The 25,565-nt window shown below is 37.1% G+C and overlaps 1 protein-coding gene and 1 pseudogene across 2 annotated transcripts in view; both read right to left on the bottom strand.

Annotated features, from left to right (window-relative positions):
* The window catches only part of Ubr3 (ubiquitin protein ligase E3 component n-recognin 3), a 140,578-nt gene that overhangs the window by 7,620 nt on the left and 107,393 nt on the right, over positions 1-25,565 (bottom strand). For both annotated transcript variants that reach the window (XM_031370552.1, XM_031370551.1), the window contains 5 exons: positions 23,139-23,244; positions 15,436-15,539; positions 8,423-8,547; positions 2,542-2,649; positions 2,316-2,441 (listed from right to left, as the gene is read on the bottom strand). In XM_031370552.1, coding sequence (XP_031226412.1) covers positions 2,316-2,441; positions 2,542-2,649; positions 8,423-8,547; positions 15,436-15,539; positions 23,139-23,244 — 569 coding nt within the window. The remainder of the gene's footprint in view (positions 1-2,315; positions 2,442-2,541; positions 2,650-8,422; positions 8,548-15,435; positions 15,540-23,138; positions 23,245-25,565) is intronic.
* Positions 3,907-8,412, bottom strand: LOC116090281 (annotated as a pseudogene).

Here is a 25,565-nt window from a genome sequence, read left to right as displayed (position 1 = left end):
CCATTTTTTAAAACTAGACAAAGCATTGACTTTGGAAGGCTGCTTCACCAGAATATAACTTAGATGCCAGGAAATACATTCATCCTAGGAGTAGCTCAGTGAACTTCACATGTGTATATAATACACCCTCTAATAATGTTTGAACAAGTCCATCACTCCCAATCTCCATTGTGCCCCTATGCTGTTAATTCTAGTCCACACTCCTGATAACCAAGCAACCACTGACATCCTTTCTACTATCAGTTTTTTTAGCTTTAATTTTTTCATATAAATGGAATCATACAATACAGACTTTTGTGTCTGATATCTTTCTACTTAAAACAATTCTCAGATTCATGCATTGTGTATATCAGATTTCTATGCTTTATTTTCCACTTTTGGAGAGAGGGTCTCACTATGCAGCCCTGTCTGGCCAAGAACACACTAGGTAGAGCAGGCTGACGTTGAATTCACCAAAATCTGCATGCCTATCCCTCCTAAGTACTAGGGTTAAAGGTGTGAGCCACTCATCCGGCAAGGGGTAGCCCAGGCTGGCCTGAGATGCATGATAGCCCTGCCTCCACCTTTTGGCATATCCTACCAGTATATGCCATGACAACCAGCTACTTCTTTTAATAGCTTAGTCTACTATATAGACGTACTAAATTTCATTTGTGTATTCTTACATGTCTGAACAAATCTTCACTATCATGAATCAGGTTATTTTATATATCCTTTTAAGTCTTCATACAGATACACCCAATTTATTTTTGTTGTACATCTAGAAACAGAACTGCTGAGCTGTAAAACAAACATATGGCTAACTCCTAAAAGGAACTAAGAAATCTTTTCCAAACTGAACATATCATTGGATATGTCTACCAACAGTTATGACAATCTGGCAATTCAAGTCTTCAGCAATACTTGACTATCTCTTATGGTGTTAATGTGATAACATCACCCATGTTAGCTTGTGCTTCTCGAAGGAGCAATGCATAGGGCACTTTTCTTGTTGGCCATTCATATATATTCTTTTCACAAAGTGTCTAACATTTTTGTTCATTTTCAAATTGGGTTTTAAATTATATTACTGAGTTTCAAGATTTTTAATGTATGCTGGATGCAGGTCCTTTGTCACTATATTGCAACATGACATGCTCAGAAGGGTAGCAGAGACCCACTGGACAGTCTAATTCTATGGTAGCTTTATATCCTCTGTGGTGATGAAATTACTTCCTAACTTCATTTTTATTTATACTTAGTTATATCTATTTATCTTGAGTCAGAGTCTATCTATATATCTTCGACTGGCCTGGAATTCATTTTGTAGAACAGACTGTCCAAGAACTCAGAGATCTGCCTGCCCCCTGCCCCTGATGGCTTAAACTGAAGGCATGTACCACCACACCTGGCTTATATTCATTTTTAATTATTTGCAAAGTATAGAAATAAAATGAATTTTAATAATTTTTTTATATCCTGAAATTCTGTTAAACTTGTTCATTAGCTTTAGTACTATTTCTTAAATTACTTAAGAGGCTGGAGAGAAGTTAGTAGTAGAGAGGGCTGGCTTTAATCTCTTTCTGACTCTTTCAAAATCTGCCTAACTGAGCATATTTCTCTCAGTCTACATACACATCTGTTGCTCGGGAATAGGCACCACTGAATGCTGACACAATGCCATACTAACTTTTAATGGCCAGATCCAGAGCGTCTGCCTCCAAGCACCTTCTAAATTAAAGGGGGAATTACCTGCTAATAAAACAAATGGAAGCAGAAGTATAAAGGAGCAGGCACAGAAACAACCCAGTTAGTAGCCTGCTGTGCGCGGGAAGCACAACAGTAAAGGGAGGTGCTGACTTTCCATGGGCAAGCTTCATATTTAAAAATGTTCTGCATGTCAGAAAACAAGACTTCCATAAAATTAAGATTTTTTTTTAGAAGCCAAAAACTCAAAAAAGAAAGAAAGAAAAAGAGAAAGAGAAAGAGAGAGAGAGAGAGGAAGAGAGAGAGAGAGAGAGAGAGAGAGAGAGAGAAAGAGAGAGAGAAGAAAGAAAAGGGAAGGAAAGAAAAGAAAAGAAAAAAGAGGAGGGAGGGGAAGAAGGAAAAAGAAAGTATCTCATGTGTGAAATGTTTTCAGTTTGCTAACATCTTATGACTTAAGGTAGATGGTAAAGGTAACAAATTCAGAGTTGACCTTGGGGCACTTGATAAAAAACAAAAACTAACTGTTCAACATCACAATCAATAACTCAGACAGAAGGAACAGAAAAGCTACTTTATGCATCAGTATGACTTGGAAATTTGCTTACTATAACAACAAGGGCAAATTATACCTGGCAACTGGGTAAATCCTCCCCAAAGAGGTGGTGCTGAAGAAGGCTGCTGATCCTGAGGAAAGGTAAGCAGAAATCCTGTATGTATCTTTCCATGGACTCAGGAGACCAAGCAATAGGACTGACCTAAAGTTAAAAAAGAAAAATGGAAGAATTCATGTTGCAACAGATGGTGCTTTCAAATGTTCACTCTTAGTGGCAATAAGATTTAAGTTAACGGACATACCATTGTACACTCTTGAGCTCCTTCTTCATAATATAACTTCCCTTTAGATAGCTCACTTATAACAAAGCTCAACAGCACTTCATAAGACTTTTCTGCATCACATGTATTCTGGGAAAAATTAAAATATTAATTTTATATGGGTACTGAGAAATTACAAAAGAAAGTTCACTGAAAATAATATCCTTTAAATAGTAAAGCTGTAATTGAATTACATCTTAAACATGAATTTCATTTCTTATAAATTCAGGTTAACTCTGGAATCACAATTAAATTGAGTAGGTGGTTAAAATTATTCTAGTATGTCTTTAAAAAAGAGAATGTAGTGCATATATATTTATTTATAGAATAATATATATTATATAATTTTTATGTATGATTGTACACACACACATCTTCTACTGCTGAGAACTCATCCTAAGGAGTAGCCTGACCTAGAGAGCACTGACTCAGAAATACTTTACAGGCAACAAATACAACAAATTATGAAAAATATTTGCAATCTGAAAAGAGTCAAGTAAAAGTGTATATAAATAGCTTCCTGACGGTGGTATAAACCATTTCATATGAAATTAAAAAATAAATAGACCATAATGTTTACAAATTCCCTAAAGACTTTTTTAAAGTTTACCGTAAAAAATATAACTGATAAAATATTCATCACACAATATATAAACATTCACATTAAATAATGCCCTATAAATGAAGCTTAATAACAATAACCACTTCTGTTTTTATAAGAAAATAAAAGGTTATAAATTAAAATTTTCAATAAGATGTTTATATCAGGGAATTGAATCTTTTACAGATATATTAAAAATAGTACAAATATATAAATTATAATAATGTATATAAATCAGAAGAAATTTTTTTCAATGATGTCATTCTACTCATTAACTATACTTTTAAAATATAAAGAATAATTGAATAAATACCAGGAAATGTAGGTTTGTCCTGAATTCTTACTGTCCCCTCTCATCTCCCACCTCCCTACCACCTCTGTAATGTGTTTCCCTCTACGGATCAAACCCAGTGCCTAGGCCTGCTAGACAAGCACCCTTCCACTGAGCCACGCCTCTGGCACCATCCTAAACCCTGACAAGCATTCCTAGTTTGGACCACAGATCTGTTACTTGATGGTACTTGTTCTTCTTTTTGTTTTGTTTTCTTTTTGTTACTATCTAGTTTATTTAAACCAAACATGATAATACAGAGAGGAGACTGAGGTGGCAGCTGCCCAAAATCTTTGTGGGTTACAGATGCAGAACAGCTGTTAGTCTTTGGACCCACACTTCAGTAACAGACAAGTCAGCTGCATGAACACAGAGAACACAAAACACAAGACACTTCACAGTTTTTTGCTTTGGGTTTCCATTTTAAACACTTGTATGTTACAACTTTACATTTAAGTTACTACACCACATGTGTGACAATGGCTTAAGGATACAATGGTCCCAACCCTCCTCCCCTTGACATAAGTAGACACTGGTCTGTAACACAGAACGTTTCAGTGGGATACTAAATAAACCCTTAACACATAACATAGGGGGAAAAAGATCCTTAAAAATCAGATTAATGCAGTGTTCTTCATGTTGTGTGAAGCTGAACGGGAAATGGGATGCCAGATAGTGGTCCTACAGACAGATAGTATCTTATTAAAAGTTACATTCCCTTCCTCTAGAGGAAAAATAAATTTTAACTAATTAAAAAAAGAAAGCAACATCATAAGGCCCTAGAAGAACACTATTCTGACAGTGCTTGTTTAGACTCTTCCATAGAATAGATACAGCAGGTAGCAGAGCAAATGTCACAAGTCTTGGCTTGGCTTTAAATTTCTATGCATATATACATACACACACACACACACACACACACACACACATACATATATATACATACATATATATGTGTGTGTATATATGTGTGTGTGTGTGTGTGTGTATATATATACACACACACTAAGCCTCTTTGTATGGCTGAATGGGCCTGTGGGTGTTGACCTTCCATGCCTTCATATCAAAGGCTATTTCCATTCCAGGCCCAGCCTATAATGGACTCCGCTTCCAGCTATCTGTCCGCTGTATTGTGGAGGAGGGAGTTTTTGTCTTCCTTTTACTACAGTAGGGTTCCTGTCTCAGTTACATATTCATGTGTTCCGGAAGAACATAGTATATATCATCCCATGGGTGACGATACAGCCCCTGCTTCAGCCTCTTCTGGTCCAAAGAGTGCCCAATGAAGTCCATACTCCTTCCGAGAACAATGATGCCACTGAGGGCTCTAATGTCAACATATTCATCAGCTTCCTCCCGGGTGAAGGAGCCACAGTTCCTGAGCATGTCCACAAACGCGAGGCCGATGAAGCCGTTCACATTCAGGATAAGATTTGGCTTCTTTGAGGTCATAATCTTCTCCATCTCCAGTGCGTAGTTGAGCAGCGGGGTGGTGGGGAAGTGCTGCTTGCCAAAGTCCTTGAGGATCTGCACTCGCATGTCTGGGTTGTTTATCGATTTTACTCGATGGCTGATGCCCATGATCAGTTTGCCTTCCTTCTTCATCTTGTTCGCAAACTCCATGGGAATAATGCTGCTGTCAAAGACTTTACTGACCATCTTTGCTGCTGCACCCAAGGCACCCCAAAGGTGCTTGTTCTTTTATGCTCAGTGTTTTATCCATGTTGCTGTACCCTTTTTCCCTAGGCTGTGAACTCCACTGTGCTTTCTAGTTTCCACAAATGCTTCTTCCAAACGAAACTCTAGCAACAAATATCTTCTAGGTAATGAACAGAATTTATCTTGATAATTTTGGAGCTTCTGGGTTTGTAACTTGACTGAACATGCTTTTTTTTTTAATAATCAAATCTTTATTTAAAATTTTTCTTCTGCTTTCTACTGTGCCTATTCATGTATATTGTGTTCTAGTTCTAAACTACAAAATACTCCTAATTCTACAACTGCTCTTCATAGTATTGAGTTGCCTTATTCTTGTTCAATTAACAGAATAAATATTTCCTAAATATGGCCACTATACATTTCACGTAATTTACACAAATCAATACCTTGATAAATATCAAGACAGTAAAATGTTATTAAAATCTGTTTGAATCAAATTACTCCTTAAATATTCAGACAGAGCTCACTTCATCCAAAAGGTTTAAATCTCAATCCCCCCCACCCAACATACACACACACACAAACACAGAATCCATGGACTGGCTATATGTTAGTCAATGAGAGTAGAACATGATTCAGCTTTCAAAGATTAGTATAACTCTATAGAATTAAATATTTCTAGAATATTAAAAAGGGGAAGTTGTAAAGAGTAACTTTATACTCAGACCACTGAAATAAGTTACTAGTGATGATAAAGTTTTTGATTTTTTTTTCTTTTTTGGCTTTTTGGTTTTTCAAGTCAGGGTTTCTTGTGTAGTCCTAGCTGTCCTGGAACTCACTTTGTTGACCTTGTAGATCTTAAATTTAATCCCAACTGCTGGGATTAAATGTGTCTTAAAACCATTATCAAGAACATATCAAATACATTGTCACATACAGAAAGTTCTGTATCACACTAGAAGACTGACTTGATGTAATACTTACTGGTTTACATTGGCAACTCTTTCTTACTTTTGAGAATTTTACACAAGTTCTGTATTTACATAACTATACTCCTTCCTTATCTAATTTTCCTTGTATCCCTTACTTGTTCTCAAATCCATTAACTTCTTCTTTACCTACTATTGGTGTGTTTGATTGAAAATATAATTTCTGGGTCCACTTAGGGCTGACTACTTGAGATTAGATAACCTGTCAGAGGGCTTGTCCCTGGAGAAGACTGATTTTCTCCTCGACAGCCACTAATTGCCTATAACTCTTCATCTTGGGATGAGGCTGTGGGAAACTCCCCACCCTCTACCCTGGCATGTCAACTGGATGTCACTGTGCATCATTTAGGGGAGCATATTACTGCAATTTTCTGAGTGCAGCTTCCCTATCATATACAGAAGATACAATCTCCCTGTAGTAGACATGCTGGTCCTCAGCTCTTACCATCTTCCCAATGCCTTCGGTGGATAGTGTGGGATGGGAAACTGTATTTTACATATATACAGATACATGCGTTCTTTGACTAATGAATGAGTAGACTCACAAAGCTTAGGTTAGAACTAATGAGAACATGTACCCTAAAATCAAGAACTGACAAACTAGGGAAGAGGTAGAAAAAGCCAATGGGTTAAACAAAGAATGAAATCAGAATCCATAGGCACAGGACACAGGGACAGCTCAGTGGTTATGAGCTCTTGCTACTCTTACAGAGGATTGAATTCAGTTCCCAGCATACACAGAGGGCATCTCACAACCACCAGTAACTCTAGCTCTAGGGAATCTGGCACCTTCTTCTGACCTCTTTAGCCAGCCATATGCACAAGTACATACACACACCTCTTTTGAAAAAAATTCAGTGACACACAAGGTCTATCAGCATAGGTTCAAAGCTTTTGTCTAAGCACTGTTTTGTGAACTTTGGGGCAGGGGTCATGTCCTTAAAGCATATTTCATATTCTATGGTCCTACTTTCAACAAACAACAAACAACAAAAAGTATTCAAAGTGTTTGTTTTGAAACTATCTCATGTACTCCAGGGGGGCCCAGGCTTCTTATGTGAAGCAGGCTCCAGGCCAGTTTGAGCTTACAATTCTTCTGCCTCCACCTTGCTTTGCTAGGAATGCTGGCAAGTCCCTAATAAGCCATACAGTCTGAACCTGCAGTTTACCTTTAAGAAGGCTGAGGCTCAGACAGTTTTCCATTCTTTGTCTAAAGATGTAACATCTGTCTTCAATAGCAGACAAGCATACTAAGTTCAGTTTGAAGGGCAACTGGCCAATATCCTAACTTAAGACACAATGCACTTTGATAAACTATGTTAAGTCTCAGTGCATGTAATTGTGATTTGGGAGTGAACTGTCAGAACAATAAAGGTCACAGTCAATACATTTCAGGCACTTATAAGTGGATTTAGCTCTTTTGAACCAAGAGATTCAATTTGAACTAGCACATTTTTAAAATAACTTCTATTAAGGTTAAAGGTTACTACAAAGTCAAGACAAAACTATTAAATTTGATGGAGGCCAAATTTAGAGATACTTTCTGTATCTAACAATGTACAACAGTGCAGTATCCTGGTTAGTTTTATGTCAACTTATCAAAAGCTAAAGTCATCTAAGGGGAGGAAACCTCAATTGAGAAAATGCCTAAGACTGGGCAAGCCTGTGGTACATTTTCTTGATTAGTGATTAATGGGGAAGGGTCCAGTCCATTGTGTGTGGGGCACCCTTGGTTGTTGGTCCTGGGTTCTATTTAAAAAAAAAAAAAATACTGAGCAAAGCTATGAGGACAAACCAGTAAGCAGCACCTCTCTAAGGCCTCTGCATCAGCTTCTTCTTCAGTTCCCTTCTTGTTTTGAGTTCAAACCTTGGCTGTCTTCAGTTTACTGTGACTCAGGATATGCAAACCAAATAAAATAAACCCCTTCTTTTCTAAGTTGGTCATTTCATCAATGTAACAGTAACCCCAACTAAGACATACAACAAAACATTTTTAAAATTTTTTTTCTTTTTTTCCCCAATAAGTGTTCCATTTCCATTTAAAACCATTTTTAATTCATTTTGTCTCTCTAACAACCACTCTTGGGTTAGGCTCTAGCTCACTGGTAGAGCACCTGTCTAGCATTCAGGAGGCCTGTAGTCAAATCCCAGCACTACAAAAGCAAAACAAAAAAATTCATAGACAAAAAACCCATGTCAAATACATACTTGAATTTGCTTCCATCCCACATTCCATGGCCTTCGCTGACTATGAAGAGAGATAGAATTCAGGGAAGAGACTACCTTTTTCAGAGCTCCAGCGTGTTTCCAGGCTGACCGATCCTCTTCAGTGCCTTTAACTGAGAGCGCTGCCAGGGCCTGTGTATAGAGCAGGGTGAAGAGGACTTTCACGATGCAGGTGAAGTGCTCTGCAATGGGAACAATACCGGCTGTTTGCAATGCACATATTTTGAACCAAAAAATATTCCACATGCCTACACCTTTCCCTGTACATGTAATTTTTCAGCATTTGTGTGATTAATAAAATGAAGCTATACTGTATTTGTTCTACTGTTCTTACTGCTGCTATGGCCAAATATAAGACATAAAGAACTTGGGTCTTCTACAAGGGTGCTCTCTTGTGACCTGGCAGGGCAAGGCTGGGATCCCAGCTATTTAGGAGCTCTGAGGCAAAGGACTACAAGTTGAAAGCTCACTCTGCCTGTAGACTGAGCCCAAGACCAATCTGAAAAATAAAAAATATTCCTAATTCTGTAACTGTTCTTCATAGTGTGACTTGCCTCATTTTTGCCCACTTAACAGACTAAGTAGTTCCTAAATATGACCACTATCCATTTCACATAATTTACACAAATCAGTACCTTGATAAATATCAAAACAGTAAAATATTATTAAAATCTGTTTGAAACAAATTTCTTCTTAAATATTTAGGCAGAGCTCACTTAATCCAAAAGGTTTAAATCTCTCTCTCTTTCTCTCTCTCTCTCTCTCTCTCTCTCTCTCTTTCTCTCTCTCTCTCTCTCTCTCACACACACACACACACACACACACACACACACACACACACACACACAGAGTCCATGGATTAGCTATACAACACAGAGAAACCCTAACTTGAAAAACCAAAAAGTCAAAAAAAAAAAAAAAAGCCCTCCCCTCGAAATCAACAACGTTATTGTCACTAAGTAACTTCTTTCAATGATTTGAACATAAAGTTGTTCTTTTAAACTTTCATTTTGTAATATTCTAGAAATATTTAATTCTAAAGAGTATACTAAACTTTGGAAGCTAGATCATGTTCTACTCTCATTGACTAACATATAGCCAATCCATTAACTTAAGAAAAGAAACAGATGGGACTTAGGGAGGCAGCTTAGTCAGTAAGTGCCTGGTACACTAGCATGAGGACCTGGTTCTAGCCACTAAACCAATTAAAAGCCAGGCCTGGAGGCACACATCTCTAACACTGTAACACTGGGGTATAGAGGAGGAAGATGGGTTCACTGACCAGCCAATGTAACCAAAATGTCAAGCTCCAGGTTTAGTGAGAGACCAGCAGCCAATAAAAAATCTTAACTGGGAAGCCTTTCAGACATAGTGCCTAGTAACAGTACTTAAGTAGAATTTTTTCTCATAATAAAAAGTAGTCCAGCAAGAGAAGTAACAGCTACTATAAACATTGCTCTAGCCATTTCTTGTACAAAGCCTTAATATAGCCAGGCAGTGGTATGTACCACAACCCTTTAATCCCAGCACTTGGGAGGCAGAAGAAGGTGAATCTCTGAGTTCTAGGCCAGCCTGGTCTACAGAGTGAGTTCTGGTTGCTGCCTGGTCATGATGTTTTGTGCAGGAATAGAGACTCTGACTAAGGCACAGGCTACACAGAGAAATCCTGTCTCAAAAACTAGACAGGAAGGAAATCTTATTTCCTATTTATAGTCATTTTTTAAAATCCTTAAACTGACGGGTTTTTGTTTGTTTGTTTGTTTGTTTTTGTTTTTTCAAAACAGGGTTTCTCTCTGTCCGGGAACTCACTCACTCTGTAGACCGGGCTGGCCTTGAACTCAGAAATCTGCCTGCCTCTGCCTCCCAAGTGCTGGGATTAAAGGCGTGTGCCACCACTGCCCAGCAAACTGACAGTTTTTAAAGCCACTGTAGTTCTAAGTTTTGGCATTCACTTATGCAATCATAATTCTCTATTGATGGAATGTGCTGAGATCAACATCTTTCCAGAACTTTAAACAAAGAACCACTGTTCATAAATGAATATAAGAGAAAAAAAGCCATACAAATGTAATTCTAAAAAAAATTTTAATAGAAGGAAACTAGCATGTCCTCTTAAGAAAATGTGCCTAACACAGAGAAATCACCATGAAAACTGAAGCTGAACAGAGATCAATCCCTACTTAAAATGCTTTTGAAGCAAGCAGACTTCAGCTTTCACAGTGGCAGCACACCTTAGGAGCAGGGCCATGGCTTTGTCTGCTACTAGGCTGACAGTGGTACAGTGCTATATGGCAGGCGCAGGCCTGAGGTTCAATACCAGCACAAGACACTATTAAGTAGAAACAGTCTGTTCCTACTGTTTACACAGGATAGAGAAGGGGATGGTAAGGTAGAAATATTAACATGAGACTTAAAAGGTGAATTTTTCCTTAAAGTTACACATTGTTCACATTTCTAAATTCCTATTCTTGAAAGAGCTAAAACAAGAACAAGCTGCAGTATCTGACTCAATACGTTGTTTCAGGTAAATAATAGAAATTAACATTTTAATTAAATATTGTTAAATTTCCCCTACATTTCCCATTTTTTCATAAAGATAAAATCTTAGAGTAGAATAATTCAAAGGCTGCCACATTAATTGGGAACTGTGTCTGACTCTAGACTGTTAACAACAGAAGATCACTGAGCCACATTTGCTTTACTGGTTAATGCAGGAAAACACTGAAATATTGAAAATCTAAGTAGTTACCTGGCTCAAGATTTAATGAAACTGAATGTTTGACATGTGACTATGCTATCCTGTACTCTGTATGAGTTTTCCAGGAAAATCTACAAGTCTCCGGAAATAGCTACACCCACTCATGTTCTAGTTTGCCTGAAGCTTCAGGGCTAAGTGCATGTAACAGGAAAATGGAACTCCAAGGATTACAAAAGCTCTTCTCGCATAAACTTGTTAAGATCTACAGAATGCTCTAAGTTTCCTTCTAGGATGAGGTAAATACATAAGACAAAGTCCCTATAAAAAGACCACACAAGAAACAGGACGGGGTGTGAAGATGTATCAGATATTTTATTCTTTTCCTAAAAGCACCATGCAAAGTTTTTTGTAAAAAAAAAAAAAAAAAAAAAAAAAAAAAAAAAAAAAAAAAAAAGACAGAAAGAAAAGTACTTTGTAAATGCCAAGTTTTCTTTTCTTTTCTTTTTTAAAGTTTTTTTTTTTTTTTAATGTATTATGAGTACACTGTAGCTGTCTTCAGACACTCCAGAAGAGGGCATCAGATCCCATTACAGATGGTTGTGAACCACCATGTGGTTGCTGGGAATTGAACTCAGGACCTCTGGAAGAGCTTTTAACCTCTGAGCCATCTCTCTAGCCCCCCAAATTTCCTTACTCTTCCCTTCTGTCATCTAAAGTTTACTAGTTACATGTTGCCTGAGCCCTTCTTCAAAAAAAAGATATACACAAACTCAGTTCTGATATGCTTTTCTAGAGCAGAAGCTACATTCCATTTTCTCTTTGCTGAGTGAAAAACCCAAATAATTTAATAAGATTATATTTGCCTTAATCATGATAGAACTAAGAAAAGATCCCAAAGTGCACCTCATACTTAATAAGGCAGTTAATGCTGGTCCCTGGGAAGTATATATACAATGTATATATAGGCAACTATGTATACTATAGCCAACTAGATCTTGCTTCCAATAAACTACCAACATTCCCAAAAACCATTACATAAATGTGATCACAAAGAAGTGCTAAAGATTAAAGTGTGAGTAATGGTGGTTTGAATTTTAAAATAGAAAATGAGCAATTATGCAGAAAATAAAGTCATCAAAATTTTGACACAACCATTCCACTCTGCTAATGTTGACTAACAGCATGGTAGTTTGAATGAAAGTGGCCCCCATAGGCTCATGTATACTGCCTAGGAAGGATTAGGAAGTGTGGCCTTGGAGGAGGTGTATCCCTGGAGGTGGTCTTTGAGGTTTTAAAAGACCAGGTCAAGCCAGGCAATGGTGGTTGCACGCCTTTAATCCCAGTATTTGGGAGGCAGAGGCAGGAGGATTTCTGAGTTTGAAGCCAGCCTGTTCTACAGAGTGAGTTCCAGGACACCAGGGCTACACAGAGAAACCCTGTCTCGAACCCCCTCCCCCAAAGCCCATCTCAGGCCCAGGCGCTCACTCTCACCCCCCTCCCCCCTTTTCCCCTCCTCCTCCCTTTCTCTGTCTCTCTGTCTCTGTCTCTGTCTCTCTCTCTCTCTGTCTCTGTCTCTCTCTGTCTCTGTCTCTCTCTCTGTCTGTCTGTCTCTCTCTCTCTCTCTCTCTCTCTCTGTCTGTCTCTCTCTCTCTCTCTCTCTCTCTCTCTCTCTCTCTCTCTCTCTCTCTCTCTCTCTCTCTCTCTCTCTCTCTCTCTCTCTCTCTGCCTCCATCTTGCAAATAAGATTCAAGTTATTAACTACTGCTCCAGTGCCATACTTCTCTGCCTGCTACCATGTTTCCTGCCATGATCTGGCACTAACCCTCTAAAACTCTAAGCAAGGCCCTAGTTAAGTGCTCTTAGGCCATGGTGTCTCTTCACAGTAATCAAGCAGTAATGAGTCCATACTGTTATGTGTTAAGTGGAAGGGACATACAAAAGTTGGTCTAGTTCTGCCTGGAAGAACTGATAGCCTACAGAGGAGACATTCAAGAAAATTAGTGAGTATGAGTGAAGAAGTATAGGCAGGTTAATAATATGGAAAAGGAAAAGGATGTCTAAAAGGAAGGCTGGAACACTGGAGTTAGTAAGTGAAGAATGGAGAAAAAGCAAGTATTTAAATATACTAATCATGTTCCATTTTAGCTGAAAGCCCAGTAACTACCATGGGTTTTGCCCACCAATTTAACCCCTCCCTGGTCCATCACGGCCTTCACCAGTTCTCTCTACACCCCTCTCTCATTTTTTATTCCATTATAATCTGTTACTTCCAAAACTAAAAAAGACAACTTCTTACTGCTTTTCTTATAGAATTATTTTTAGTCTACGGCCAGAAATCCTCAGGAAAATTCTTCAATATACTTTTAAACCTGGTAAGATCTGTGGAACTATTCAGAAAATGTACATATATACAACCAAACTTTTCCCAGACAGTTTTAGAAGATTTGTAGATTCACTGAAGTCAACAATTAAGTTTAGAAGCACAGATTTAAAAGCCCTGTTCTAAAGAAACTATCAAAGGCCTAATGCAATGACATATAACTTTAATCACAGCATCAGAGATGAAGGCAGATCTCTGTGAGTTCAAAGCTAGCCTGGTCTACATAGTGAGTTCCAAGACAGCCAGGGCTATACAGAGAAATTATGTCTGGGATAGGGGAGGGGAAAGAGGAGGAAGCAGCAGCAGCAGCTATGTAGTCACATCAACCTGACATGAAGCGTTATAAAGAATATAACACCATATAATCCCAGTGCTGCTTGAGTTTTGTTTTAAATACCTGACAGTTTTGTAGAAATAGTATTACAGCTTGGACATTAAGCATCCCTCAAAGTCTATTACACAAAGGCTTGGTTGCCAGCCTGTGGCAGTCATGGAGGTGAAGGGGTGTACCATTAAAAGGGTTATTGGGACTCTGTCCCCTTTTCCTCTTCTCCCTGATTCATGAACACCATGAAGCAGCTTTATCTACTACAGCCTTCCACCAGAGTACTACCTTGCCACAGGCCCAAAAGCAGTGAGATAAAGCAAATGGTGGAATCTCTGTGAGCCACAATAACTCTTCTTTTAAAGTTGATCATCTATCTCAGTACTTTGTCACAATGATAGAAAGTTGACTAGCCCAGATAAACACCTCACATTATTATAAAATTTTAAAGTGCAAGTTTTGGAACTAATTGAACTATAGGTAAATTTAATGACTACTAGATAATCATCTACTGAGTGCCAAGGGCAAGTCCATATTTTATTCATCTTTGCATTTCTAGTATCCAGTAAAGCAATGTCTCAACGTGGCACATAGTGGGTGTTCACTCAACATTTCTTGGGCCTGTGAAGTGGCTCAGCAGGTAAAGGTGCTTTCCACCAAGACTGATGATGGACTTCATCTTCAGACCCCCACTGCAGAAGGAAGAGAAGCTGAGTCCTCTAACCTACACCCATTTCAGTACACATATGACCTCATGGGTACACAGAATCACAATGAAAATTTTAAAATGTTTTTTTTTTCTTTTTTTCTTTTTTTTTTTTTTTTTTTTTTTTTGGTTTTTCGAGACAGGGTTTCTCTGTATAGCTCTGGCTGTCCTGAAACTCACTTTGTAGACCAGGCTGACCTCGAACTCAGAAATCCGCCTGCCTCTGCCTCCCAAGTGCTGGGATTAAAAGCGTGTGCCACCACCACCCGGCATGGTTTTTATTTTAGTATGTGACTATACTGTTGCTTTCTTCAGACACACCAGAAGAGGGCATCAGATCTCATTACAGATGGTTGTGAGCCTACTGTGTTCATGTAGATTTGGTGGAGATATTAAAGGTGACACTTTGCTCTGTTTTTCAAATTTTATATTAATACTTCAATTTTTTTTAAGCAACAATATTTAAGGTACTTTCCTCAGGCATTTTACATCTTGTTGATAAATAAATAAACTGACAATTTAAAAAAACACCTTTATTTCTCTCACCTTCCTGGCTGTGATTAAAATATACTACTAATAAAATACTATTTTTCATTAAAAATTTTTTCTTTCTTCTATTTTTTTTTTTTTAAAGAAAGATTTTACTTGATTTACAGTTTGAGGAAGAATCCCTCCTAGCAAGGAAGCAGGCACACAGGGCACTTTGTACCATTAGCCTGTAGGGAAGCAGCAGTGGAGGAGGACTGCACAGCAGTGCAAAGCTTGCTTCTTCTGCTAGATTCAGTCAGGAGCCCAGCTCGTGCACAGCTGGCCCCACCACACCTAAGGTTGGTCTTCGCTGCTTAGTTAAAGCTTTTCCCCATCATTCTCACAGTCATTCTGTCAGCTTGGATGTTCTATTTGTTCCTAGAATCTTGAAAATATTCCAAACGTCATGTGAAAATCTGAATTAAAGACCTACCTTTACGTAAGGGTTGTGGCATCATTAAGATCTGGATGAGGAGAAGGGATGTCACATCATGATAAAGGATTGGAACTTCAGGCTGCTGGTCTTCATTCCCCACCCTAAAAGAGAAACTGCATGGTCACGTTCTAGAGCACTGCATATCTTCCTAGTTCATTTCACATCTAACATGTATGTCTATAAAACAAAAACAAAAACAAGTGCTTGATGGACATATTTTACTTTACTAATACTGTGATTGTTTTGGTAATCACAAAACAATCTTTTGTCTAACTTGAAAACATTACATAAGAACTTTCTTAAGCCTTACCAAAGTTAAACACCTGTGCTACATTAATGTGACACTGAGTCTTTCGGATCACTGAAATACAGAAACTAAGGAAGGTATTGAATAGAACATAAGAAAACAAGTCAGATGAGGCAGCTCATAGATCTAATCACAACTAGCTCAAGATAAATAAATGCTCACCTTGTGAAAAAGCACAGGCACAGATCAGAAGTCTGGTCTGGTTAATATTCTCGTTAAAACTTGTTAAGAATTTATTACTGACACAAATTCTAACAAAAGCCTTAACATTTGCATTTTTAACACAGGATAATCAAAGTAGAACTTCTCACACACCACAAAAGGTATCAAAGCTAGAGATGGGCAGCACTATGAAAACACAGACCTCAAGCAGGGCTCACACAAAAAGAATTTGTGTGTGTGTGTGTGTGTGTGTGTGTGTGTGTGTGTGTGTGTGTGTGTGTGTGTGTATGCGTGCACGTGCCTACCTGCCTGCCTGCCTGGTACTGAATTCAGAGCCTCATATACCCTATATATCTAACAAGCACTCTATCACCAAGTAACAGTCTTAATACTGGAAAGTTAATTATTTTTATTATACGTTTAAATTTTCATAAAACAATAAAAGTAAATCCCAAGCTTCCAAAACTGGCTAAATTTTGAAATTGTACTTCTGACCAGGCTGGAACAATGTTGTTTAAGCCTGTGATTAGGCTCTATTACCCAGCAAAGTAATCGGTAAATGCTGGTAGCTATTATGTACCAGGCACTGGACAAACAGCTGGATGAGCTGATTCCTGCTTCTATGACTCTTATGACTACTGATGAAAGATAGCTCTTTGAATTTCACCATTCCCTACAAATATTTCTCATATACTGTACTTACAGTCCTCTCTGAGGCTGTCTCCTATTATCTTGTATCCCAGATTTCTATGCTCCTATCCCCTTTTTTCTAAGACCAAAACTAGGAAGAGAAGGAGGAGCACCATCTAAGAATCAAATTCCCTCATGGGAATAATTCTCCATATAATCAATAATAATCTCTTAATTATAAAGTTCAGTGGACATTCTAAATCCTCATCTCATTAACCATTGACTTAAGATATACTCAAATACAACTAGTTGGAATACAAATATTTTTGTCTTTATCTGCTACTGCAGATGAAAATAAATTCCAAGTCTTTTATACATATATATAACATACATATATAATAGTATATGTTTATGCATATATAATATTATATATTATGTATATAATCCCATGAGAAATCTCCAAGAAGAAAATAGAGATAAATACTACAAAAATCTGAAGACTAAGAACAGACTACAGGTTATGAAAACATTTAACAGATATTGGATGGAATGGAAATTCAAAGTTTAAAAGCAATAAAAAAGATAAAGCCCAAGTTCAAATTTGTGTCATAAGAATTTCTTTTTTTTTTAATGGTAAGCAAAGTAATTAAAGTCAAAAAGTAAATATTCTTTGTGGAAATTTTTCTATAACTATGAAAAAAACAGCATAACCAGACCTTGACATCTACCTCCAGGCACAACCGTTACAAAATAAAACTCAGTATCTTAAATCATAAAGAATTATTCATATACTTATTCATATTCATAATAAGATGCCAGCTAGGTAGTGGTGGCATATGCCTTTAAGCAGAGGGAGGTGGATTTCTGAGTTTGAGGACAGCCTGATCTACAGAATGAGTTCCACGACAGCCAGAACAACATAGTAAGACCCTTTCTCAAAAAAAGGAAAAAGAAAAAAAAAAAAAGAGCAAGACACCAACAGAAAAATGGACAGAGATCCTGAAAACACAGAGAACTCACAGCCATGCAAAACAGTCTAGGCCTTATAATCCTAGTACTGGGTTTCTGAAGCAGGAGATCCATTAGTTCAAGGACAGCCTTTACTACAGTGATCTACACTATCCTTTTAAAGTATAAAAGAAGGGGGCTGGAGAGAGAGTTCAGCAGTTGGGAACACTAATTGTCCTTCTAGAGGTCCTCAGTTCAATTCTCAGCAACCACATGGTGGCTCACAACTGTAGAATAAATAAATCTTAAAATAATTTAAAATATCATATAATATGTAATATATAATATGATATATGCATACACACACACATATCTGGAGAGGTGGTTCAGTTGCTCTTCCTGCTCTTGCAGAGGAACCAGGTTTGGTTTCCTCACCAAATTAGCTTCATTTTATAGTAGATGGTGACTAATACAGACACTAGCACCTGGTCAAGGTACAGAGAAGAAAAGACTGTGGCATGCCTACCTCTAAACTGGACAGCTATAAATATCTCATTCTCTCCCTAAGGCTCAGGAATCATCATGGAATGGGAACAGAAGGGTGTGAGTGACAGGCAGGGCATCACAAAGGCAGTATATGGAGACAGCCCTACTGTACACATAAATTCAGTGGCTGTAACTCCATGTCCAAGATCTCCAGCACGCCAAGCAGCCATCATCCCAGCATGGAGAGGGAACACATCAAGTCCTGTCCCAAGATGAGGAGCTATTGGTAATTGATGGCTATGAGGCGGGGACAATCAATTCTCTTTGAAGAGGTGGCCCTGAGACGCTACAACACACCATGTGCACCCTGCACATGCAGGAACCACTCAGTACTCTGAGGGGCAATGGTAGTGAGCCTAGGGGAGGAAATGAAGTGGGAAGAAGAGAGGTACAACTGATTAAAAAGGATTACATCTTGCATATAATTTTCAAACAAAAAAGATTGTTTCTATCTCAGCACTTTTAGGTAGTAATTTAAAACTAAACTCTAAAAGTAGACTAGTGGGGGAGATAGCAAAATCCACCCATGTAAAGAATACTAGTGGCATGTGCTTGTGACTCCAGCCCTGGAGAGGCACAGAAGACCAGCAAGCCATAGGCCAGTGAGAAACCTTGCCTCAAACAAAACAAAACCCACACGGAAGTACCTGAGTTTCTTCTCTGGTCTCTACATACACATAGATCTGTACATGCTTCCCAAAAGTAAATAAGCACACACACACACACACACACACACACACACACACACACACACACACACGCGCGCGCGCGCACAGAAAAAAAAACAACACTATTACTTCTATGAACGATAATAGAAAATAAAATACTAGGGCTGGAGAGATGGCTCAGCAGGTAAGAGCACTGACTGCTCTTCCAAAGGTCATGAGTTCAAATCCCAGCAACGACCCGTAATAAGATCTGACACCCTCTTCTGGTGCGTCTGAAGACAACTACAGTGTACTTATTTATAATAATAAATAAATCTTTTAAAAAAAAAAAGAAAAGAAAATACTGTTAACAGAAATAACTTTCCCATTTAAAAAGTTTTTGATTATAAACAAAAAGGAAATAATTTCCATTAGTATAGAATAAAACTATTATTTAAAAATCTATCAAATTAGACACAAATTTATATTAGAAAATAAATATATCTCAATTTTAAAAATATAAAGGTACAAAATATGGATGATGTACTATAAAACAAACCTTAGCATTATAATATTATGAACGAGTGAACCATAAAAATAAGTAAATATGGGGGTGGGAGTATGTCAATCAGATTTTCCTGAAAATACCCAAATGGACAGAGAATCATTGAGTTGTTAAAGTTAAGTCCTACTTCTGCTCCTTAGTAAGCAGTATGCCCCTAAAATAGATAGGATTAACCTTTCTAAGCCTCAAAGTTCTTATAAGGAAAAGTTAGAATAGTTAATGGTGATGATTAAACAAAATACCTGGTATAAAGTAAGCACTGTGTAAATTTGTTTGCATATTAAATTCTAAGGCATATTAAATTCTGAGGCTTGAAAAGGACCACAGCCCAAGCATAAAGTATTATGGAAAGTAAATCCCTGCTTATGTTTTTAGCCTTCTAGAGCACCAACATTAGACCTAGAAAAGTTTTGTTTGCTTAGCATCCTTTAGATTCATGAATGAAGGCATTCTCAGATTTTAGTTGTATTTACTGTATATTTGTCCTTGAGTTTCCAAGTCTACTTAAAAAAGAAAAGTACTACCAAATGGCAAGAAACCTGATTTTTCTTTATTATGCAAAATACTCATAGCTTGCTAAGCTTGACTAAAAACATAAAATACATACATATATAAAGTTTTGCTTTGTTTTGAACACACTGACTCATTCACATAGATATCTTGCCTAAAGCATCTCCCTACATGATACTCTGTGGATACAAAGAATAAAATCCCTTCAAAAGGGAGAAGCCCAGCAATTACTTCCATAGCCAAATGATCAGAGTTGCTATGGTAAGTCATAGGACAAATCAATCATGTCTCCTGATATTATATACTAGGAATACTTTAGTGTGGTGTTTCTGCAAAAAGGTTTATAATCTGAATCTGATCACTGGGAAATACTGGACAAAAACAAATTAAAAGACAATCTATAAAATAACTGGCTTAACCCTTTTATTAAAAAACAGGTCAACATCATGAAATACAAAGAAATATTCAGAATCAATTTCAAATTACAAAAAACTAAAGAGACACAAAAATTAGATATAAGCATGATCTTTAAAATTTACAACTTTCTTTTGCTATATATTTTATCAAAGTAATAGGCAAATATGAGTAGAACTTGTATGAGGTAATAGGGAATACTGTTTTTCATGTGACTATCCAATTAGCACAGGACAATATCAGAAAGATACTCCATAAGCTCGTCTATCATAAACTCAGTATCTAGACATGTGGGTTTTGCTTTTTACTTTGTTTTTCATTCCTCAAAAATAAATAAATAAATAAATAAATAAATAAAAACATTAATCTCCTCACTCTCCCCAACCTTTGTTACACAGATGGTAGTACACTCTCCATTTGTTCTCCTGGTTGTTCTCTTTGAATATTATAGATCTTTTCACAGCAGTAAACAAAAGCACCTTTCATTTCTCTTTCTTTTTTAATTGTAAGTTCATTTAAATTTGCTACTATGTAAAGGTAAATGGCAAGATATTTTACAACTATATAAAAAAGTAGATAAAATTCTGTGTTATACCTATACTATACACTATAATAAATTCCATGCAGATTAAAATACTTAATGTGAAAAGTAAAACCATGCAAGCGCTAGAAGAAACCATGAGTAAAGTGCTTCATTAGAACAGAGTGGAGGGAAAGCTCACTGACCCAAAATGAATAACTAGTAAATTGCTAATTTTAAAACTTTAACAAAAATAAATAAATAAATCAGATAAAAAGACATCTAAGAATCTGGTGGAATATATTTTCAACTCACAGCACAGGGACCAAGCTCGATACTATATAAGCATGGCTTGAAATGAGAAAACTGACTACCTAATTTTTACAACTAGTTAATAGATAAGAGGGTCAAAATAAGTAGTCCACATGGATGGAAGTGGAAGACAGATGTATCTAAATTTATTTGATTGTTTTTACTTAGGAAAATGTTCCATATAGCAAAACACATCGGAAGAAAGGTCAGTCTTTAAATAGTAAGGAAAAAATAAAGTGAACTATATATATCATGCTGATGACATAGTAAAACAAAACTTAGAAAGTTCTTGTTAAAGCTTTTTTCTGTTTGTTTTTTTTACTATATACTCCTAATGACACATTTTCTAAGAACAAGGGGAATGTCTGATGTAGTAGTTAATACTGACTGTATACTTGATAGGATCTAGGATCACTGAGGAAACAAACCTCTGGATGTGCCTATGAGAGAGTTTCTAGTTTGGGTTCCATGAGGTGGGAAGACTCAACTTCAATGTGCACGGCACCAACATGGTCCCAGACATAATGGAAAGGAGAAAGGAGATACAAACGCTGTCGGATCCCTTCTGCACATGCACTACAGTGAGCTACCTCCTGCTCCTGCCACTCCCCACAGGACAAGATGTGCCCTTAAACTACAAGGGAAATAAGCCTCCTTCTTCAAGTTGCTTTTGTCAAGCAACTTAGCTGGAGGTTACTTGTTTATACCAATGAAGTAATGATTTATGTTTAGCAGTAATAGTGACATTTAAAAATCAACAATTAATTATGCAAATGAGTAATCACATTAATATAAATAAAGGTTTTTAAGAACAAAAAAGATTAAAATGACAAAATGTTACAACTTAAAAGCTTTGCAATATTACAATATGCCTGAATTAGAAATACCAGGAAGAACTCAAGATCTTTAATCCTTAAAAAAGAAGAGAGGTCTTGGAGACATGGCTCAATAGTTATGAACACTGGCCTCTCTTCCAGAGGACCCAGGTTGGTTCCTACCACCTGCATCAGGCAGCGAACTACCTTCCCTTAACTCTAGCTGCAGAGAATCTGATGCCCTCTTCTGACCTCCATGAGTACACACACAGGGTGTACATTCACTCAAACCCATATAAATATAGAAAGTAAATCTTACAAAGAAAGGAAGGATGGATAAGTGGGTGGGCAGGTGGATGGATGGACGGGCAGGCAGGCAGCTAGGCAGGCAAGCAGGAAGGAATGGCCTACAAACAATGATAAGCCAGTAGCTGTGTTATGCCCCTTAAGACCCAGACCATGATTTCTAAGTATTATTAAAGAATTACACAGAGGAAGGGCAATTCCAGGTATAAAGTGAACTGTGTTCAAATGAATGCTACCAGGAAACAAAGATATTATGAAATATACAACATGTCAAATGTGCACCAGCCAAAATTAGAAGGATTCTCTTTGAAAAGGAACAGTGTAAACCAAAAAGAATGACTAGAATGAAATGAAACACATTATGTATATAAAATATTATAACATCATAAAATAAACAAGCAAGTGCAACTTAACTGGTCATCAATTGGAGTTGCCAGAGCACTAACTCATTACTTTCAAAGTTTATAAACTGAGAAAGAATCAAGCATTCGTCTCACCAAACTATATATATATATTTCAGAGCCAACAAACTGTCTGTATAAGGAAGTTCTTTATAGAAACAATCCGGCTAATACATATCAGATGAGCAGATTTTTCTCTATTCCTATTTTATAACACTTAATGAAATAAAGGACTCAGCGAGGACCACCAGCAGTTCATAAACCATCAGATGAAGAATAATAAGTATCTTACACGGAAGAGTGAAAGGCTAAATGAATCCACTGATCAAATTGTGACAAAGTAGCAACCAGTCTTTATGTACTTCTAGTACTTCACTTGCATAAAGCCAATAGGATTCTTCAAAATCTTTTAATTTGATCAGTCATTGTCTCACTTGGCAGAAACTTTTGAAATAATTTTTAAAGAGAGATTAAAGGTAAATTGTTTTAAATTTTATTGTACACTTAATGTTTCATAAGGAAATATATTCATATACAAATTTAATATTATTTTTAAATTTAACAACTGTCTTTCTAAAAGGGATTTTAACTGCTTTTAATCTTTCAATAATACTTACTGTGAATTCATATCTTCCACTAACTGGGTGAGTTTCTTCCATGGATTATACTCAGAATCAATGGTATAAAGCCGCATGTGCAAGGCTAATACGTGGAACAGCTGATCTAAATGAATTGGGGGAAAAAACACCAATGAGAAAGTTGATATAATTCTTCCAGAACTAAATGTTCTTAAACTTTCAAGTTACTTTTTTCTAGTAGTTTTATTAAGGAAATACAATCCTTTTAATTTGATCAGTCATTATAATTAATCAAGTTTACCCCATGTCTTGCATGGGTTTTTCTTGCTGTGACAAAAGCACTTTGGGGAAGAAAGGGTTTATCTTACGACTCTCAGGTAACACCCCATCAGTGAGAAAAGTCAAGGCATGAACCTGGAAGCAGGAAGTGAAGCAGAGGCTATGGAAGAACACTGCTTACTGGCTTGTTCTCCATGGCTTGCTCAATCTGCTTCATACACCATCCAGAACCACCTCTCCAGGGGGCACTGCCCCAATGAGCTGAGCCCTCTGATATCAAACACTAATCAAGAAAATGCCTACAGAGTTGCCTATAGGCTAACCTTATGAAGAAATGTTCTCAACTAAGATTCCCTCTTCCCAGATATCTCTAAGTTTGTGTCAAGTTGACAAAAACCAACCAGCAAACCAAGACTGCCCATCATAAGCTGCAAGCACTTTATTCCCATCTGCAGTGCTCTAACCATAACTCCCATGATTCCTAATAGAATCTGAACATGTCCTTATGCTCAACCTTCACTCCCAAGTGGTCAGCTTTCCTCATCTGCTACAGACCTGTTTCGCCTTCCTTTCATGCTGCAGCTATACCGGTTTGTACTTCTCAGTCTTATAATCATTTCCTAACTCCAAGTTCCTAACGTCAACTCCCTACCTGGGTATTATGGACAAGACATTCTTAGCAGTTCAGATAAAAATGAAGTTCTTCTTCAGAGAATCTCTCCCTCCAGGTCTTCATTCTTTGAACAATTAAACTATTTTAAGCTCTTTATACATGTTAAATTGCTGTTGTGAACATCATACGCAGATGGACATTTAGTATAGATCATGAGTTATATCTACATTATGTTAGAACTTCCCAAATCAAAGTGTTAGAATTAGAGGTTACCTTAGCTTTTTTGACTAAAGTTTAGGCTAGTTTTGTGTTCCATTTTTTGTTGTTGTTGCTTGTGGTGCTGGGCCTGCAACATGCCAGGGAAGTGCTCTACCACTGAGCATGTAATCTTGGTGAAACCACAGAACCCACTTGAGCTGTAAACTGTGGCTCCTCAGCTACAGTAATAAGCAGAAAGTCTCAGATTTAGGTACACAAGAGTGTTGATTTTCCTGCCAAGAGATAGGGTCTCTCACACGATGCTCTGATACTAATGACTACCCAGTATATCTTCCAATGGCTTCAACAATTTCTACTTCTGGCAAAGAAAAACCTGAAAGTCTTCTTTAATGTCACCAGAATCTCTGGAGTTTCATAACTACTTTCCAATCATTTTAATAAAGAGGTAAATATAATAAACATTAACAAAAACTTTCGCTTAATAAAAAGTTATACCTATTTTTTACATTTGCTTGGTCCTACATCTATTGAAGTCATATCGATATGAAATTCTTCGTTGTCTAATTTGCAGCAGAAGCTTTCTCATTATCTTCCAAAGCCTTGTTATTATTCATGAAAACGTCACTTCCACCCAAAAATGACCCCACCCTTAAAATTCCTAGAACAATAGTCACAGGCAACAACTCATGGCCAAGAACCAGTCTCAAGTACTGCACACAGTGCCCTGTGTCTGGCAGACCTGGTGGCTAAGGAGACCTTGAGGTCTGAGTTAGGAGTCAAGAGCAGCACTGGACGGAAAGTTGCTGCAGATGCCTGCAGATGGCGCTCATCTGGACCAAAAGAAATCAGTGGGAAGAAAGAGAGAAAAAACTAGAAGCCAAAGAACTTAAGAAAAAGCCACGAGAATTTTACTCACTAGTGTCAAGATTATGGATAAATTCACTAATTCTAAGTCTCTGGATAAATGTAAATGTCTCAGAAGAAAAATGTGCAAAAACCCTGAAATCCTTTACTGAAAACAACCTTCTAAACAACACTTTCTAGACTAGTACCAAACTATTAAAACTTATGTAACTATACTATGTACGAACTCAAACAGAATAAACTACATTTTCTTCATCTTAATGGTTGCCCATTTAAAACATGTGATTATACCACATAGTACACATACAGTTTAAATGCATACATTAGAGGTCACTAAACACTCAGTAAAAACAGCTTCTTGAATCTTATATTTTAGAAATCAAGTAGTACCCCAAATAAAATACCTAAATCTATTATAAACATTTAAAAAAATGTATAGAAAAAAACAAAAACAAAAACAAACAAAAAAATATATAAATAACTTTATCAAA

The sequence above is a fragment of the Mastomys coucha genome, unplaced genomic scaffold (assembly GCF_008632895.1).
Source record: "Mastomys coucha isolate ucsf_1 unplaced genomic scaffold, UCSF_Mcou_1 pScaffold15, whole genome shotgun sequence".
NCBI classification, from domain to species: Eukaryota; Metazoa; Chordata; class Mammalia; order Rodentia; family Muridae; genus Mastomys; species Mastomys coucha.
The sequence above is the reverse complement of the archived record's forward strand: the minus strand, read 5'-3'. Positions and strand labels throughout refer to the sequence as shown.